General features: G+C 39.9%; 1 protein-coding gene across 2 annotated transcripts in view; it reads left to right on the forward strand.

Annotated features, from left to right (window-relative positions):
- KCNK2 (potassium two pore domain channel subfamily K member 2) overlaps positions 1 to 15,652 on the forward strand; it is a 216,162-nt gene extending 200,510 nt beyond the window's left edge. Inside the window, exon 7 of one of the 2 annotated variants that reach the window (XM_045876150.1) lies at positions 15,227 to 15,652. In XM_045876150.1, the coding sequence (XP_045732106.1) occupies positions 15,227 to 15,544 (318 nt within the window). In that variant the 3' untranslated portion in view covers positions 15,545 to 15,652. The remainder of the gene's footprint in view (positions 1 to 15,226) is intronic. The other variant, XM_045876149.1, reaches the window with a different exon arrangement.
- The last annotated feature ends 2,057 nt before the right edge of the window (positions 15,653 to 17,709 follow it).

The following is a 17,709-nucleotide window of genomic DNA, read 5'->3' on the forward strand; positions in this document are numbered from 1 at the left end:
ATATGGACCACCTTTCAGTGGTGGTTTGCACCACTGATTGCACCAAGCTCTTTTCCACATGTGTCCCCACCCTTCCCTTCCCTTCCCTTCCTTTCCCTTCCCACATGCTCTACTCTGGCCTTGACCACTCTTCTCCAGGCTCAATACCTTGCTGACTACAGAGATCATTCTGATCTGAGATCAAAGGTCACATCCCTCCAGGCGTCCATGTGACCCCACCAGTCTAATTCTTCCTCTTCCTTATATGCTCTCCTGACATTCCTTACTTTGGCTTAATTGCACTTAATCATGATTTGCAATTATGAATTTACTTGTGAAATTGTTTGTCTGTCTCATCCAGTAAGCACTATGAAGGCAATAGCTTTTCTCCTAACACATTCCATTGGGCCTTTGCATCATGACGCTCAATGTCTGAAATTGATGGGATTCTCCCATAATACTCTCTACCATCATCTTGTCTGTTATCTGCCAACCTCCTTGTGACATCCCCAAATTCCTTTGGCTCCTGGGACACTTATTTGACAAAGCTCTATTAAGTGCCTACAAAGTGCCTCTACTGGGCTCGGCAGTTGTGATAAAACAGTACACAAAATGAAACTTATGAAACATAAGAGTGGTCTTCCACTTTTATTAACATCAATGTTGAATTTATTTCATACAGCAGGGGTTCATAACCTTTTCTGGGTCACATGCTTTTTGAGAGTTTGTGAAGAGCTCTGATCCCCTTCCACACTAAAAAAATGCACAAATCCATAAAAAACTAATGATGTACCGTATGTTGGCTAATTGAACATAATTTTTAAAATGCACAAATCCTCATTGTCTATATACAGTTGCAGGAGTTTCACATGGTCCCTGAAGCTCACGGTTGGGGAACACGTCCTAAATCAATCATGTTAAAAAGTACCAAAATATTTACATTCTCTTTGCAAAACTCTGGGATAGAGGAAGAGGAAAAGTGAAGTGGAGAATAAAGGAGTGAGCTACAACTGTGTCTCTGGAGGAGGCTAAGGGAGTGGGCGGGCCGACCAACACCATAGCTACAAAACACTGGTTTAGAGCAGGGGTCTTCACACTTTGTGTGTGTGAACTCCCTGAAAGTATTTTGAAAAGTGAAGTCTGTCCATGCATATTTTTATGTTGAAATCTAAAATTCTTCATTTTAGGTTTAATAGCTTTAAAGGATATAATTTTCAGTGAACTTAGACACTGACATTCAACTACAACTATGATCTATCTTTTTCAGTGTACCAGTGAAATACAGGTATCACAGGAATTGATGCCCAACAGAAGTCTAACCCACGAAAAAGCTCTTCTCATTCTACCCTCTTAGATGGCACACAACTTTGATTTGTCCCATTATTTGGATGTTAACTACGATCACAAAAAGTAGTGTCTGCCAGGCTTCTCCACTATAAAGTTACTCTTTTCCCTGTGTAATTATTTTTTTTTTAATTTTATTTGAGAGAGCTAGAGCATGACAGCGAGAGGGAGAAGCAGACTCCCCGTTGAGCAAGGAGCCCGATGCGGGGCTCGATCCCAGGACCCTGAGATCATGACCTGAGCCAAAGGCAGAGCTTAACCACCACCCTGGCACCCCTTCCCTGTGTAATTAATACACATTTTGTGGGGAAGTACTTTGAGATATTATGGTTATCCCTTTCATCCTCAAACTTATATATATATATATGTATGTATGTGTGTGTATGTGTGTGTATACACACACACAAATATATACACATTTATGTATGCATATATGTATGTATATATGTCTGCTATAATCAATGGGCTATAATCTGTTACAAACAGCATTTATTTATATATATTTTTAAAGATTTTATTTATTTATTTGAGACAGAATGAGATAGAGAGAGAGAGCATGAGGGGGGAGGGTCAGAGGGAGAAGCAGACTCCCCGCCGAGCAGGGAGCCCCATGCGGGACTCGATCCCGGGACTCCAGGATCATGACCTGAGCCGAAGGCAGTCGCTTAACCAACTGAGCCACCCAGGCGCCCAAACAGCATTTATTTTGATCCTCAAATAGTCCCAGACTTGGCCAGTGGGAGCCCCTGCAAGCTTTCTTCTGGGCCTTTTGGTGTATCCCCATTATTCTTTGAGCAATTCTTTACTTTCTGGGACAATAATATGTTCCCGGGTCAACTTAAAATTTCTCTGCCTGGCCTCAGAATCATTCATTTCTCCAAGGAGCCATGGTTTCCTTTCATGGATAATGGTATTTAGAAACAGAGATTTGGGTGCTCATGGCTAATGGTGCTGTTACTTTTCCCAGACACTCTGAGTAGACAAAGCTAAAGAAGGTATTTTATATTCATGAATACACATATTTCTATCTATTTGATATCTGTGTATCCTGAAAATCATGAGGATGTTAACTGGACTTTGGTGAGCATTTTGCAATATATATGAATGTCAAATCATTACACCATACACATGAAATTAATATGTCAATTATACCTAAATTTAAAAATAATAATTACAGAAAAATTGGTATCCCCAGTTGTAGTCTGACATAAGAGTTAATTCTAATTTCCTCCCTTTTTTTTAGAGAGGGATGGGGGAGAGCAGAAGGAGAGGAAGAGAGAGAATCTTAAGCAGACACCACACTGAGTGTGGAGCCTAATATGCAGCTCAGTCTCACAACCCTGAGATCATGACCTGAGCCAAAATCTAGAGTCAGACACTTAACCAACTAACCCAACCAGGCGCCCCTGATTTTCTGCTTTTTTATATTTGTAGTTCCTTTTCTACAGTGAAATATCCGATTCTCATTATTCTCCATCAGTCTCCTTGTAGCTCACCACTGCTGTCCCACCCCCTACCCTTCAGGGATCCCCTCTCCACCCCACTTGGTCTCCAGCACTCTGTGCTGGGTTGCCCTTATATGGGTTGTCCCCCTCATTCCTCTCGGGCTCTGATACCCCACTTTGGGCTGCCACCCCATTGTGCAGGTGCTCCTCTTATGCTTGTCTAACTCTGATATGCCACCCTGGCCGCATGGGCCCCTCCCCAAACCTGCCGCACCGATGGCTCCCTAGTTCTGCTTCACCCAACTGCTTTAGGGCTGAGTTGTTTCGGAAGGAAAGCAGAAGACAGGAAGCAAAAGCATTTTTTTAGTGCACAGGTCTCATAGTCCCATATGAACATAAAATGCCCTTTTGTTATAAGTAAGCTACTATTTTTTTAAAGATTTTATTTATTCATTTGAGACACAGAGAGAGAGAGAGAGAGCGCACATGAGCAGGGGGAGAGGGAGAGGGAGAAGCAGGCTCCCTGCTGAGCCAGGAGCCCGATGCGGGGCTTGATCCCAGGACCCTGGGATCATGACCCGAGCCGAAGGCAGACGCTTAACCATCTGAGCCACCCAGGTGCCCCATAAATAAGCTACTATTAAATCCAGGTTTCTTCAAAGAGTTTTGAAACATCATCAAATTTTTTTTTTAAGATTATTTATTTATTTATTTGAGAGGGAGAGAGAGAATCCAAAGCAGACTCCACACTATGCACGGAGCCTGACGCAGGGCTCGATCCCAAAACCATGAGATCATGACCTGAGCCAAAAACCAAGAGTCAGAAGCTTAAGGGACTGAGCCACCCAGGTGCCCCTGTTTTGATTTTATTAAATATATAATGAATATGTTTTGTGGAGAATGCTTATAAACCTTCACCAGCCCTTCATTCAGTTATTATTTTTGACTGGTATTTGTCACACAGCTATATACCTTTAAGAAAAACAACAAACACAGCGCTACCCCACCATCAGCCCATCATAGTTTCCACATTGTACTGTCAGACAAATATCTACCTACTATAACTCAGTCATGAGTACATGAAATTTTATAGAAAGTACATAAATTGTATTGTTTTATGAATTGTAATATCCTTATCTTTATAGTACAATAAAATGTTCTGTAAGTTGGACTGAGCTCCACAATATGCATTGTCAAAGTAACTCTAATACCAGACCAGAGGGGAGAATTTCAAGAACGTTCAGTGATAGGGGCACCTGGGTGGCTCAGTTGGTTAAGCGTCTATCTTGGGCTCAGGTCATGATCCCAGGGTCCTGGGATCGAGCCCCACGTCAGGCTCCCTGCTCAGCGGGGAGCCTGCTTCTCCTTCTCCCTCTGGCCCTCTCCCCTCTCATTCTCTCTCTCTCTCAAATAAATAAATAAAATCTTTTTTAAAAAAAAGAATGTTCAGTGATACACTGACAATGCGTCACACAATAAAAAACTTGAGTCTTCTGTACAACAAGTGAATGTCTGATTTTGCAGCCCCACCTTATCATTAAAGCGGTTAACATTACATGTAATACTTGCACATTTTTACAGGAAAGATACTTAAAATCACAGTATTAATATTAGTATTGTTATTTTCCTTGACATTGTTTTATTAAAACTATTGTACTTAATCTCTGCACAATTATGTTAATATGTGTGGTGTTAAGAAGTGGAGAAATAGGGCGCCTGAGTGGCTCAGTTGGTTGGGCGACTGCCTTCGGCTCAGGTCATGATCCTGGAGTCCCTGGATCGAGTCCCGCATTGGGCTCCCTGCTCGGCAGGGAGCCTGCTTCTCCCTCTGACCCTCCCCCCTCTCATGTGCTCTCTCTCATTCTCTCTCTCTCAAATAAATAAATAAAATCTTTTAAAAAAAAAAAGTGGAGAAATATAGCTTAAAAAAAGTAGTTTAGACTAAAGAGGCCTTATGAATATTACATACAGTTTCCTGAAAACCAGAGAAAAACATCATGTACTATTCTGTCAAGATAATGTGACACTTAGTAATCCTTTTAGTTGATTTTTTTTTTTTTAACCTGGTCAGTAAAGAGAATACTTGGAATTGTTCTTTTTAACAGTGCAGTTCAACAATACAACGAAATGTCAATACTTCAGAAAATGAATTAATAATTATCAGGAATAACAGTCTAGGCAACCTCTGAAGATGGAATGCAAAGTAGGCTTCAAATTATTTTTACACATTTAACCAGAGGAATGTTTTCAACTCGGCTACCTGCTTTTCATATTTAACTTTCCTCTTGTCATTAAGGTCTGTAAGTATTTGAGCACTGAGAACAATAAATTAACATTCCACTGTCAAAGGCATAGGATAATGCATTGGACAAAGGCAAGAAAAACGTCTTAAGTTTCATTCCTGGTGAAGAAAATTACTTAATAGCCATTCAGTCCTAAATGGTCAGCTTTGCTTTAGATTCTTTTGAAGACATCCCTTAGAGGGGCACCTGGGCGGCTCAGTCAGTTAAGCGCCTGCCTTCTGATTTTGGCTCAGGTCATGATCTCAGGGCCCTGAAATCAAGCCCTGTGGACTCGGTGCTCAGTGCGGAGTCTGCTTGTCCCTCTGCTCCTCCCCCATCTGCATTCGCCTCTCTCAAAGAAAGAAAAGAGAATAAATAAATATATTTTTTAAAAATCCCTTAAGGAGAAGGTTCTCTATCCAAGTTATTCTGCCCATGTCAAAACGATACAATGGAATATTAGCCATAAAAAAAAAAGAATGAAATCTTGCCATTTGCAGCGACATGGATGGATCTAGAGAGTATAATGCTAAGCAAAATAAGGCAGAGAAAGACAAATACCATACGATTTTGCTCATATGTGGAATTTCAGAAACAAAACAAATGAGCCAAAGGGAAAGGAGAGAGAGAGGCAAACCAAGAAACAGACTCTTAACTATAGAGAACAAACTCGTGGTTAACAGAGGGGAGGTGGGTGGGCAGATGGGTAAAATAGGTGATGGGGATTAAGGAGTGCACTTGTGAGGAGGACCTGGTGTTGTATGTAAGTACTGAATCTCTATATTGTACACCTGAAACTAATGTTATGCTGTTATGTTAACTGGAATTTAAATAAAACTTTAAAAGTTAGATCTGCACATTAAAAAAATGTTTGTTTTTTAAAGAAAAGTTGAAGCTCTTCCAAGTATTACCCAGTACTTGAGTTCAGGCCTTTGTTAATGGAAAAATCTTACAAAAACCTTACAGAGTTTCAGATAGAAATTCCTCAACTAGTTATGAGTCTATGAAAGGGACTGGCTTACCTATAATGAGTGATTATTGTTCATGGTTAATTGAGCATACAGGAGAAGAAAAAGCCAATTAGAATAGAAAAATAGAGAGAAGGTAGGGTAAGGTCTATAGGGAGAAACTGACTAGCGGCGATTGTAGGACTGCAAAACATGGCCATGTCCGTGAACTGAGAATGGAAGGGAGTCATCCAAGGGAAATAATTGGTGGACAGAGATTTGAGGGGGAAAAAATTTGAATTGCTATCTTACCACAAAGGACCAGTGGAGTCACTGTTGCCAAATTTCTAAATTATACCACAAATTTCCACCCTAAAGTAGCTGCCTGCAAGTAACTGGAAAAAAATGTTGCTGAGGTATTCAGTGTTTGGAACTGGAAAATTTAGAATATTAGTAAATTTTTTATTATTACTCATCTATTAATGATCTGAAAACCAAAACTCTATAAAGAATGTTGTAGAATTTCAAAGCTCATGGGTAGGCAGAAGTAGGGTAGTTATGATTCTAGGTGAAAAGCTGAAGCACAGAATACTGGGTTTTCCGATTTAATAGAAATGTATGGAAGGGTAAAAGACTTGTTTGGTCAAAGTGAAATAGAGAGTTAAGGTAAATAAATAATTTGGGTTAGAATTATTCTAAATTTGAGGAATTTCACAAGTTCATTTGATAAATTAAGCAGATTAAAATGAAATAATATTTAACCTCTTGGTGATTGTTGGATTTTACCAAAAAAAACAGGACTCGTGAAACAGCATGGTTGAGGGCGCCTGGGTGGCACAGTCATTAAGCGTCTGCCTTCAGCTCAGGTCATGATCCCAGGGTCCTGGGATTGAGTCCCGCATCGGGCTCCCTGCTCTGCGGGAAGCCTGCTTCTCCCTCTCCCACTCCCCCTGCTTGTGTTCCTGCTCTCGCTATGTCTCTCTCTGTCAAAAAATAAATAAATAAATAAAATCTTTAAAAAAAAAAAAAAAAAACCAGCATGGTTGAAAACTGTAGGGAAATCTTGTATATTAGCCCCTTGTATATTATCTAAAATTCAACAGCAATTTTTCAGGTAACTCCAGCTGGTGGGGAGACATTGACTCTTCCCACGTTGAGAAGACACTTAGATGACATGCACCCTGGAATCTATTCTCTTATCAAGACTCAGGTTAGGATTATGTCTTCTGTCACAGAAGCTTGGCTAAGAAACATATCAGAAGGGAAAAATTATAAGGAATCACTGCTCCTCACAAATCAGCTTTACTCTTGGGGGGGGAAAAAAGTGGCTAGCATTTTGCAGAACTGTTTGAAGGAAAATAACCTTAGAAATGCAGCTGATAAAGACAAAACATTTAAAAGACCTGTAATTTAAAAAAATTTTCTTTGGACTGAGAATACGGAAAATTCTCTTTAGGTCATTACACCTTCTATTACCAGGAAATGACTATTCTGGTAAAGATTGACCTGGGGTAGGCACAAGGAAGCCTTCAGAAGCGAAATCATTAACAAATATGAAAGTCATCACACCCAGATGCATAGTAAAGTATAATGAATTATACTTTAGTAAACAAGGTAGAGTTAAGATTCAGAAATAATGACTCAAACATTCTCAGTCTTTTTTTGGAGGGGGAGAATATTTTAATTTCTTTATTGAGGTATAATTGGCATACAACATAACATCACTTTCATGTGTAGTAAATAATGATTCAATATTTGTATATATCGCAAAATGATCACCACAGGTCTAGTTAATATCCATCACCACACATAGTTACAGAATTTTTTTATCTATGAGAGCTTTTAAGATCTACTCTCTTTGCAACTTTCCAATATGCTGTACAATGTTACTAATTATAGTTGTCATGGTGTACATTACATCCCCATGATTTATCTGTAACTGGAAGTTTATACCTTTTAACTCCTTTCACCCATTTTGACTACCCCCCACCCCTACTCCCTGCCTCCAGCAACCATCATTCTCTTCTCTGTAACTATGAGCTTGGGGGGGGGGGTGTGTTTTAAGATTCCACATGTAAGTGAGATCACATAATCATATGATATTTGTCTTTCTCTGTCTGACTTATTTCACTTAGCATAATGCCCGCAGGTTCCACCCATGTTGTTACAAATGGCAAGATTTCATTTTTTATGGCTGAATAATATTCCTCTGTGTGTATGTGTGTGTGTGTGTGTGTGACAGTTTCTTTATCCATTAATCCACTGATGATCACTTAGGTTGTTTCCATGCCTTGGCTGTTGTAAATAATGTGGCAGTGATCATGGGGGTGCATATAGCTTTTTGAGTAAGTGGTTTCATTTTCTTTGGATAAATACTGAGAAGTGGAATTGCTACATCATATGCTAGTTCTATTTTTAATTTTTTGTGGAACCTGCATACTGTTTTCCACAGTGGTTGCAGCAATTTATATTCCCACCAAAAGTTCACAAGGGTTCCCTTTCTTCACATCCTTGCTAATACCTGTTCTTTCTTATCTTCTTGGTACTAGCCATTCTAACAGTTGTGAGGTGATACGTCATTTTCATTTTGAACTGCATTTTCCCGATGATGCATGGTGTTAATAAACACCTCATGTACGTGTTAGCCATGTGTATGGCTTCTTTGGAAAACTGTCTATTCAGGGACACCTGGGTGGGTCAGTCGGTTAAGCATCTGACTCTTGATTTCAGGTCAGGTCATGATCTCAGGGTTGTGAGGTTGAGCCCCACATTGGGCTCCCTGCTCAGCAGGGAGTCTGCTTGAGATTCTCTCTCTCTCCCTCTCTCTCTCTGCCCCTCCCCACCCCATGCTCTCTCTCTCTCCCTCTCTAAAATAAATAAGTCTTAAAAAAAAAGAAAAGAAAAATGTCTTTTCAGATCCTCTGCCTATTATTTTAATTGGATTAGTTTTTTGCTGTTGAGTTGTAGGAGTTCTTTATGTATTCTAGATATGAGCCCCTTATCTGATAAGAGGATTGGCAAATATTTTCTCCCATTCTGTAGGTTGCCTTTTCATCTTACTGATTCTCATTTTTTTCTTTCTTTGTAACATTAAAGATTCCTTCAGGGTTTGTTTCACTTTGATATCTGGATAAGAAAAATTCCCAGTGGCAATTGCAATCCAATTCTGATGCATGTGTTGAACAAATAAAAAGCATTCCATAGAGAACTCTGCCCTCATGAGCTTTACTCAGGGTTGGGTATGCTGGACACTGAATGTGCATAGGTAGTACTATAACATCAGTAAGGGGAGATTTAAAAGGAAAAAAACTATTCAAATTTCTGCAACTCAAGAGAGCGCTAAGCCCAGGGCCTGGTCCATAATAGATATTCCCTATGTGACTGTTGAAATTTACAGTTTCCATTTTTATATACTGTTACTTTTACTACCCTTGCCTATACATATTCATTATTTTGCACAGTTGTAATCAAAATAAAGATATAATTTTATTTCCTTTATCACTTTAACACATCATAATAGCAGAAAAGGGTTTCTATAGATGAGGACGTCTCATAAACATTGACTTCTTAAATGACCTTTATTAATCTCAATATTATGCTGTTAAATATATGGTTCAGGGCATCTGGCTGGCTCAGTCGGAAGAGCATGCAACTCTTGATCTCAGGGTCATGAGTTCAAACCCCATGTTGGGTGTAGAGATTACTTAAATAAATTTTAAAAACTTTAAAAATATATATGTGGTTCAGAGACTATCTTCATACATATTTTTTCCTTTGGTGAAAATTCTGGCCCAGAATAAATTTCTTTGGAGTAATTGACTTTTATCAAAGGCTATGAACATTTTAGTGATTAGTAAAATTGATTTATAAATTGCTTTCTCTTCAGGCTGTACCAACACACACTGATGTAGGACATACGCAGCTTTACTGGAGAGCCCCTGAGAGTGTTTGTACATAGGAAGAGGGCTGTGTCAGTCAACAGTCACAGATTTCTCACTCGACAGTCAGAAAGTATGCAAGAGTCTAGTTTGTTCAAATGACCACATTGGATATTTTTATGAGAAGAAATAAGTAAGATGCATAGTCTCTGTCATTAGGCTTACCATCTAGGTTGGGGAAACTAAACTTTATTCAATGACTCTATCCAAAGCACTGTCCCAAATGCTGCAGTGTGGAATGAGTAGGTAGAAAGGCTGAGCTTGATAAGAAGTTAACCAGTAATCTTTACCCTCAAAGAATCTGCCTTGTTGTTGGTTGGTTGGAGTCAGTGGGGTGATAAATATTCTTTATGGTTACAAATGAGCCTCCTGTGAACTTCATAAATTACCAGTTTCTAGAATAGTGAACTTCCATCTTTCTTAGGCCATCCTATCAACCTTAAGTGATTTAGGAAAATTGCTCTAAAAGCATTGAAATATATGGCAAGTGCTTGATTTTAAATTATGTTGCTACCATTCCAAGGGCCTTCTTAGTATTATTTGAGATGCTTTAGAGGATGTGAACTGTAGGGCTTGGAACCACTCCTGAGGAGGCAAATACCACTATAATCATGAGACTTTGCTACCTTAGAAAGCTATAGATGCTTAAAAAGTATTCATAGTTGCTGACAAAGATGTTGGTGATTTTTCTAATGTAAAAGCATTCTTTAACTTTAAAGGTTACATTCCACAAGGATGGTGGGGTGGCCTAGTCAGGTATTGTCATGTAGAGTGGTGAGAATGACGACAGAGGTTAGGGGACTAGTGGGGAGGAGGGAATCTGACTTAAATGATTTTCTTCACGTTGAAGATGAGACATTGCTGGCATCACAGACTTCTTAGAATGGTGAGGAGATTTTACAAAGAGTAAAAAGTCTGAGGAGACATACTTTGAACCTTTACTATGAATAGATCCGGCTGCATCTCTCTCCTGAAAGGAACAGGATTCTCCCATTAGAGTCAACCAAGACGCACATCACACTCTTCTTATTGGAGCATGTTTCCCAAACATGATTGATTTTTTTTTCTACCAACCATTCATTCATTCATTTGTCCAACAAATACTGAATTCCAACTATGTACACTCTTCTAATTTCTGGGAAAGCTGAACATGAGATGGCAGACTTATTCTTCTCTATTGCCTTGAAGCGAGGACAGCAATTAAACTAGTAGTTGTAATACACGTCAGTAACGCTAGAGAAGTACAGACTGCTGGAATGATCCTGACGTGGTCTGGGGGGCAGGGAATGGTAGACCTGAAGAGATCTAGTTGAGGTTGGGTAGGAAATGCAGTGGGCACTAGAGAAGGACTGCGGAACAGTATTCTGAATAGAGAAAATCATGAGCAATGAATTAATAAAGGCAAAAGAACGAGTGGCATGTTTGAGGAAATAAATGTTCGGGATGGCCCCCCCAGAGCAGACTTAGAAGTGAGGCTAAAGAGGTAGACCCTAGACCATATGAGCCACTTTTAAGAGTTTGGATTTTATCCTAAGGGAAACGGGAATCAATTGAATGGTTTTATGCAAGGGAAAGTACCTGATCAATAAGAGTCTATGAAAGGACACTCGGGGTGCTGCATGGATAATGCATGTGGAGGGAGGTGGAGGGAGGCTGCTGAGGTAGTACTTCAGGACAGGACCACAGTTTTGACCACAGGAATGGAGAGAGGTGAAAGAAACTGAGAGAAAAAGAGGTGTAAATCAGCGAGACTCAGGGCTGATTTGATGTAAGACTGAGAGGAAGAATAGAGGATGATATTGAAGTTCAGCTTGGGAAACGTAGTGGTTAATGGTGCTGTTCGCTGTGATAAGAAATTAAGTAAGAACAGGTTTGAGGAGTTAAATGACTTCATTTGGAGAGAGGCTGAGTTTGAGATGCCTGCACATCATTTAAAGGGAAGGTGTTTACCAAGCAGTCAGTTATACAGATACAGAATTCGGTAGGGAGATTAGACCTAGAAATATGGATTTGGGAGTCATCCATTGGAAGGATATGAGAAGCAGAGAACCCTGTGGAGCAGAGCTAGTCAAGGAAAGGCTAAGAGAAAGCAGCCCCCAAGCTGACTGGGAAGAATTAGCCTGAATGATAAAGCAGCAACTTGAGAGGTGCTGATTTGATAACTAGGACCAAAGATCGATTGGGAGGGAGGGAGGAGTCAGCAAAACCCTTAGCAGCTGTGAAGATCAGGCAAAACAGGGACAGAGAATGGTCCGCTGGATTTAGTGACAAGCATGAGAACAGTTCCCTTCCAGGTTAGAGGGCAAGTGACTGTAGCACTCCATATTCCTCCTTTTCTTGTAAAGCAAATCATGTGACCTGGGCGTACTGTGTAAAAGTTAAGAATTCCTGGAATCCGGGGGTAGACCTCTACTCTGAGTCAAGTGTATGAGTTTTAGGAACATTAGCTATAATCTTTTAGGTGCTATTTTTGCTCATTTTTAGTCCTCCGCTTTGTTACTAAGTGGTGTAGATTGCTTAGTTTTAGGGAGATGAGATACTATTTGATTAAGTTATTGAAAGATTTTTTTTTAATAAAAATCCGATGAAACAAAAATGTTTTAGTGCATAAGGATTAACTGTAATTATCCAGAGCACCGCAAGCATTAACATTTCAATCAAGGAAAGTTTGACTTATATAAATGTGACGCTCTAATTTCATTGAAAACAAAAAAAAGCACCTTCAGAGTTTGAATATACAATTTTAGCCTCATTAACAGAAATGGGTCTGTACTTCAGGACACTGTTATTTGGTCAGTAATGAATACATTGCTATGGACAATTCTATAAGGTCAGGATTTTTTTTTTTAAGGAATGGGAATAAGTTAATTATTTTGATGGTGTTGGTTTCATTTTTGAGGGACTCTCTTTTATTTTTCTCTTGTTGTTCTGCCTTATTTTCAAGCTTTGAGTTTGAGTGGCTATGTTGCCTAAATCCAGTATCATGAAGAATAGTAGAAAGATCAGGGCACAACAGAGAGGGAGCAGATACTACTGTTGGTTTAGATAAGTAGCCCGAGGGCAGATACTGGAAAAACTTTTATTCTCCCAGTATCTTTAGGAAATTATGGCAGGGTGTCCTCACCCTAGTATAACTGCTACAGGATGGATTTCCATACGATGTGAATTTTCCTTGTGCTCCTCCAAAAGATGTTTAGTCCTTAAAATTAGTGAGAAAGATTGTCCTGGCAAGACAGAATAATAAGATGGAACTAGACCACCTCCAAGTTTGAATTCTGGCTTCACCACATATTTACTGTGTGTGTCTTAAGTTTTTTAACCTCCTAGCCTCAGTGAAATGGGGGAAATAATAGAATCATCCTCATCGAGGTGATTAAATAAGTTAACATTTTTAAAAAAGAGCAACACCTAGCACAGTAGGCACTATATATACATACAGAATTTTACACAATCCAATGACATAGACCTTTGTTAATAATTAGAATCCTTTCTGAGTAAATGTTTGAGTTTTACATTGAATGCATCATATTTTAAAATATTATTCCAGCTATAATAATGAGTAGAAGGTAAACATAAATACTCTCTTGCCTTGGCCTTCCTTTGACTGATGAAATACATCACCCAGTGTATCTGGCCAGGATGACTGTTCAGCTGTATCTTAAAAAACAAACAAACAAACAAACAAGATTTTATTTGAGAGAGAAAGAGAGAGTGTGCGCACGTGAGCACAGACACGCACGTGAGTGTAGGGGAGGGACGGGGAGAAGCAGCCTCCCCGCTGAGCAGGGAGCCTGACACAGGCCTTGATCCCAGGACCCTGAGATCATGACCCGAGCCAAAGGCAGACGACTGAGTCACCCAGGCGCCCCTGTTCAGCTGTATCTTTTATGTGTGCCGTCAACATGCCCAAAGCACCTCACGACTTAAAGATCCATATAACTCAGAGGTTAAGTAATCCATCGTATTTCTGGGGAGAGCTACAAAACGACCTCAGACCATGGCGCCACTGGATGCTTAGAACCTGTGAATTATATTGCAGGGGGAAATGTCCCATTTTTTCAGTTCTGTATCACTTAGTCTATATCTGGTCCTCTTCCTTTAAGCTCTCAAAGTACCCTTGGCAAGCTATAGTATCACCAGCCTCGTTGTCGTAATTAGTCATTGTGTAGTCCTTTATATTTTAAGGATACACACACACACATTTCTCCTGTGAGATAGACTGTTAGCACCCTTATTTTATAGATAAGGAATCTGAAGCTCAAAAAAGGTAAAACTGCTCGCCAGTGGGCACACAAACTGTGAGTAATAGAGCTGAACCGGAGGCTCTCATCCCACATCCCATTTTTATCAGCTGATAATAGACTAGGAGGTAGAATAATAGATACTAATAGGGAGAAATGACTAAAATTGGCTAAGAGGGGGGGAATCCATTTGCAAAACCATGGTTAATATAAGACCATTTTTGTAAAGATATTAATGATAATCAAAATAGAGGTGGCAGAAAGTACGGTTAGTGTAGGGAGAAGATGTGTGTGCCGTAAGACGCCTGTTCTACGCCCGAGGAAGTGAGTAACTTCACTGATTCCACAAACATCCATTGAGAAATTAGTCCTTGGACTTACTCTCCAAGTGGGCCTCCCAGTGGGCTTGCCAGTTCTCATTCCTTTGCTTTCCCTGAAAGCAGAAACAAAATGTTTTACTGCGTATATAGTAAACAGAGAATTCCCCCCTGACCAACGTGGGGTTGGATACAGAGCTCTTGCACACACCACCTCCGCTCTCTCAAACCTGTGTTTGCATCCCGAGCACACAGCATGGCTTCCAGAACCACCTAGATCACCTGGGTTCACATTCCAGGCTTTGACTCAGGCTTGCTGCTCCTACTGTGTCTCACTGCCTTTTCTACATTCAAATACTTCTTGAAATTACAGATGAAAAAAGTAACTCAGAACGTTTTAAAAAGTTAGAGATTGCCATTTTAGAGCTGCAGAAGTTTCCATGGCAGGATCGGTGTACAAAAAAACAAGCACATCTAGTACCTCTAATACAATCCAGGTCAGAGAGTTTTAAGTTCCCAGATTAATTTTTAGAGCCCTGTCTCTAGAAGGTGGAGTGTCGCCCTGCACAACGTGCCTAATTACACCAATTCTCAGACCTCCCGTATCACAAAGGGCTACTACCATCTTCTTGCTTGAAAAAAACACGACAATAAAACAATCTGAAGATAAAGCACACAAAATGCTGACTGTCATGTGGGTGTCTCTCTGTGTTTTCTCTGCGTGATGCTCCAGGTGGGAGAGTTCAGAGCCCATGCCGCTGAGTGGACGGCCAACGTCACAGCCGAGTTCAAGGAGACCAGGAGGCGCCTGAGTGTGGAGATCTACGACAAGTTCCAACGCGCCACCTCCATCAAGCGGAAGTTGTCCGCGGAGCTTGCCGGGAACCACAACCAAGAGCTGACTCCTTCTAGGAGGACCCTGTCTGTGAATCACCTAGCCAGCGAGAGGGATGTCTTGCCTCCCTTACTGAAAACTGAGAGTATCTATTTGAATGGATTGACGCCACACTGTGCAGGCGAGGAAATTGCGGTTATCGAGAACATTAAATAACCCTCTCTTTGAAGAACCTTAGGCGTAGCCATAGGTGAGGACTTCTATATGCTCTTTATGACTGTTGCTGGTAGCATTTTTTAAATTGTGCATGAGCTCCAAAGGGGGAAAAAAATAGATACACCCATCATGGCCATCTACCATCAAGAGAATTTGGAATTCTGAGCCAGCACTATCTTTTTGATGATGCTTGTTGAGCAGTCCACTTTCTTGGACAAGTGGAATAAAACAAGCAATGTCTGATGCCTTTTGTGCCCAGACTGTTTTCCTCCCTCTTTTCGTAACGTGCCATAAGGCCTCAGAATGAATTATAATTGTTTCTGGTAATCATGTAGCTTCGAGGGATCAGTCCTTAACTTTTCAGGGTCTACCTAACTGAGCCTAGATACGGACCATTTATGGATGACCACGTTTCTTTTTGTAAATGGCAAGAGATTCTTATGCAGCCTTTTACCTAAGAAATTTTCTGTCAGTGCCTTATCTTCCGAGGAAACAGAACCTCTCTAGCTAATGTGTGGTTTCTCCTCCCCCCCCCCAACCCCTAGGCTCACCTCTGCAGCCCTTTTCCCACAACTCCCGTTTGAATACCATACCTTGCTGGGAACAGTGTGTAGACTGAAGTGATGATGCCCAAAGAAGGAATAGATGCCAAATTAGATGGACACTGAAGCAACTCTCAGAAATTCTAGCGTTAAAGGCACTGCAAAGAAATGAGGTGCACAGATGGCCCCTCTGAGTATTTATTTGACTCAGGTACGAGTGGTACATATACACAGTATAATTATTTCCAGCCCGGTAAAATGGGCTACTCCAAACAGTCCCTTTTTTTTTTCCTGGCAGTATTTGGAAGTTATCATTTATTCATCACTACATATTTTGAAAGGTGGAAGCAGAAGAAGAAAAAATGTATATATATATGATCTGACAGAAGAAAGCTGTTAAACACGGATCTTACTGGAGGTGATTTAAGACAATTGGTGTGAACTACCGTTCTGAGGAAAAGAAGACAGCACGATAATGTGCTACAACCATTTGCTAATAAACATAATACTGCCGGCACCTCTTTGCTTTTTTGATGTGGAAGGCTTACCCGACTTTCTTTCCCGGGTGACTTTTGCCAGACAGGGGAGGTGATGCTGTAGTCGGAGCTGGGCACAGCCTCGCCTTGTGTGGGTGTCCCTCTGGAACTGTGACTGAGCATGAGAGCAGAAGTTAAAACTGGGATCACTGTGATATTGCACATGGGGAAAAAAATGCAGATTGCAAGCATAATTCATCTTTGACATTAGAGAAAAAGCTGTTCTAGCACAATTTAAATCTTGAGAGCTTTTTTTTTTTTTTTTAGATAGAAAAGGCTGATAACCCTTTTCAGTTGAATTTTATATCCTGTAACTCTTTGGATGTTTCCAAGATTCAGAAGAAATTCATTAAAGGCACCTAGTAGAGATTGCTCCTCTCTTTTATTTTCATACTTAGATCTGCTGTACATTGTATATATAATTTTTCAAATGCAGAAAGAAGATTACTTCTCCAAATACAATTGCAAAACATTTCTTTTATTCGGGGGGTGAGGGTGGTGGAAATATCTGAATAAGTGGCATTCGGATTAGGGTCTTAAAATATAAACCGAGGATCTTAAAAAAAAACACACACATTTAAATAGATGCTTATTTTCCAAAATTTAAATTTAAGCTAGAAATGTAAATATTCAGTTAACTTGTTGAAGGTACTTTTATAAACTTAAAAAATTCTAACCAAAATTTTAGAAAGTCGGGCTCTTTTAGAAAGAAAGCTACACCCATTTCCTCAATAACTGTTCTGACAGTTCATATGGTGGAATGCACCATGTATAAACTGTGAATTGTATTGACAAATAAAGTTTGTAATTAAAGTCAGCATTTTCTGAGTCTCCTGCTTGCTGCTGAGAATGGAGATGGGATTCTAGCCGAGCAGAACTCCAGGATGTCACCTTTCATGCTGAGATTTCTGTGGCTCCTTCATTCACAATATTCAAGAAATATTTTTGATGCGGTATTACTACCCTTGTTAAATATGTGCAGAATGTTCTTCTTGGTGACTGTTAATCAAAAGTAAATATCCTGACATTTCCCTTTGGAAATATATTTTAAATAGCATGTAAATTCAAGATTGTTTCTACATTATGA

The sequence above is a fragment of the Mirounga angustirostris genome, unplaced genomic scaffold, assembly GCF_029215605.1.
Source record: "Mirounga angustirostris isolate CCGP_5_RB_7025 unplaced genomic scaffold, mMirAng1.0.hap1 SCAF_6, whole genome shotgun sequence".
NCBI lineage: Eukaryota > Metazoa > Chordata > Mammalia > Carnivora > Phocidae > Mirounga > Mirounga angustirostris.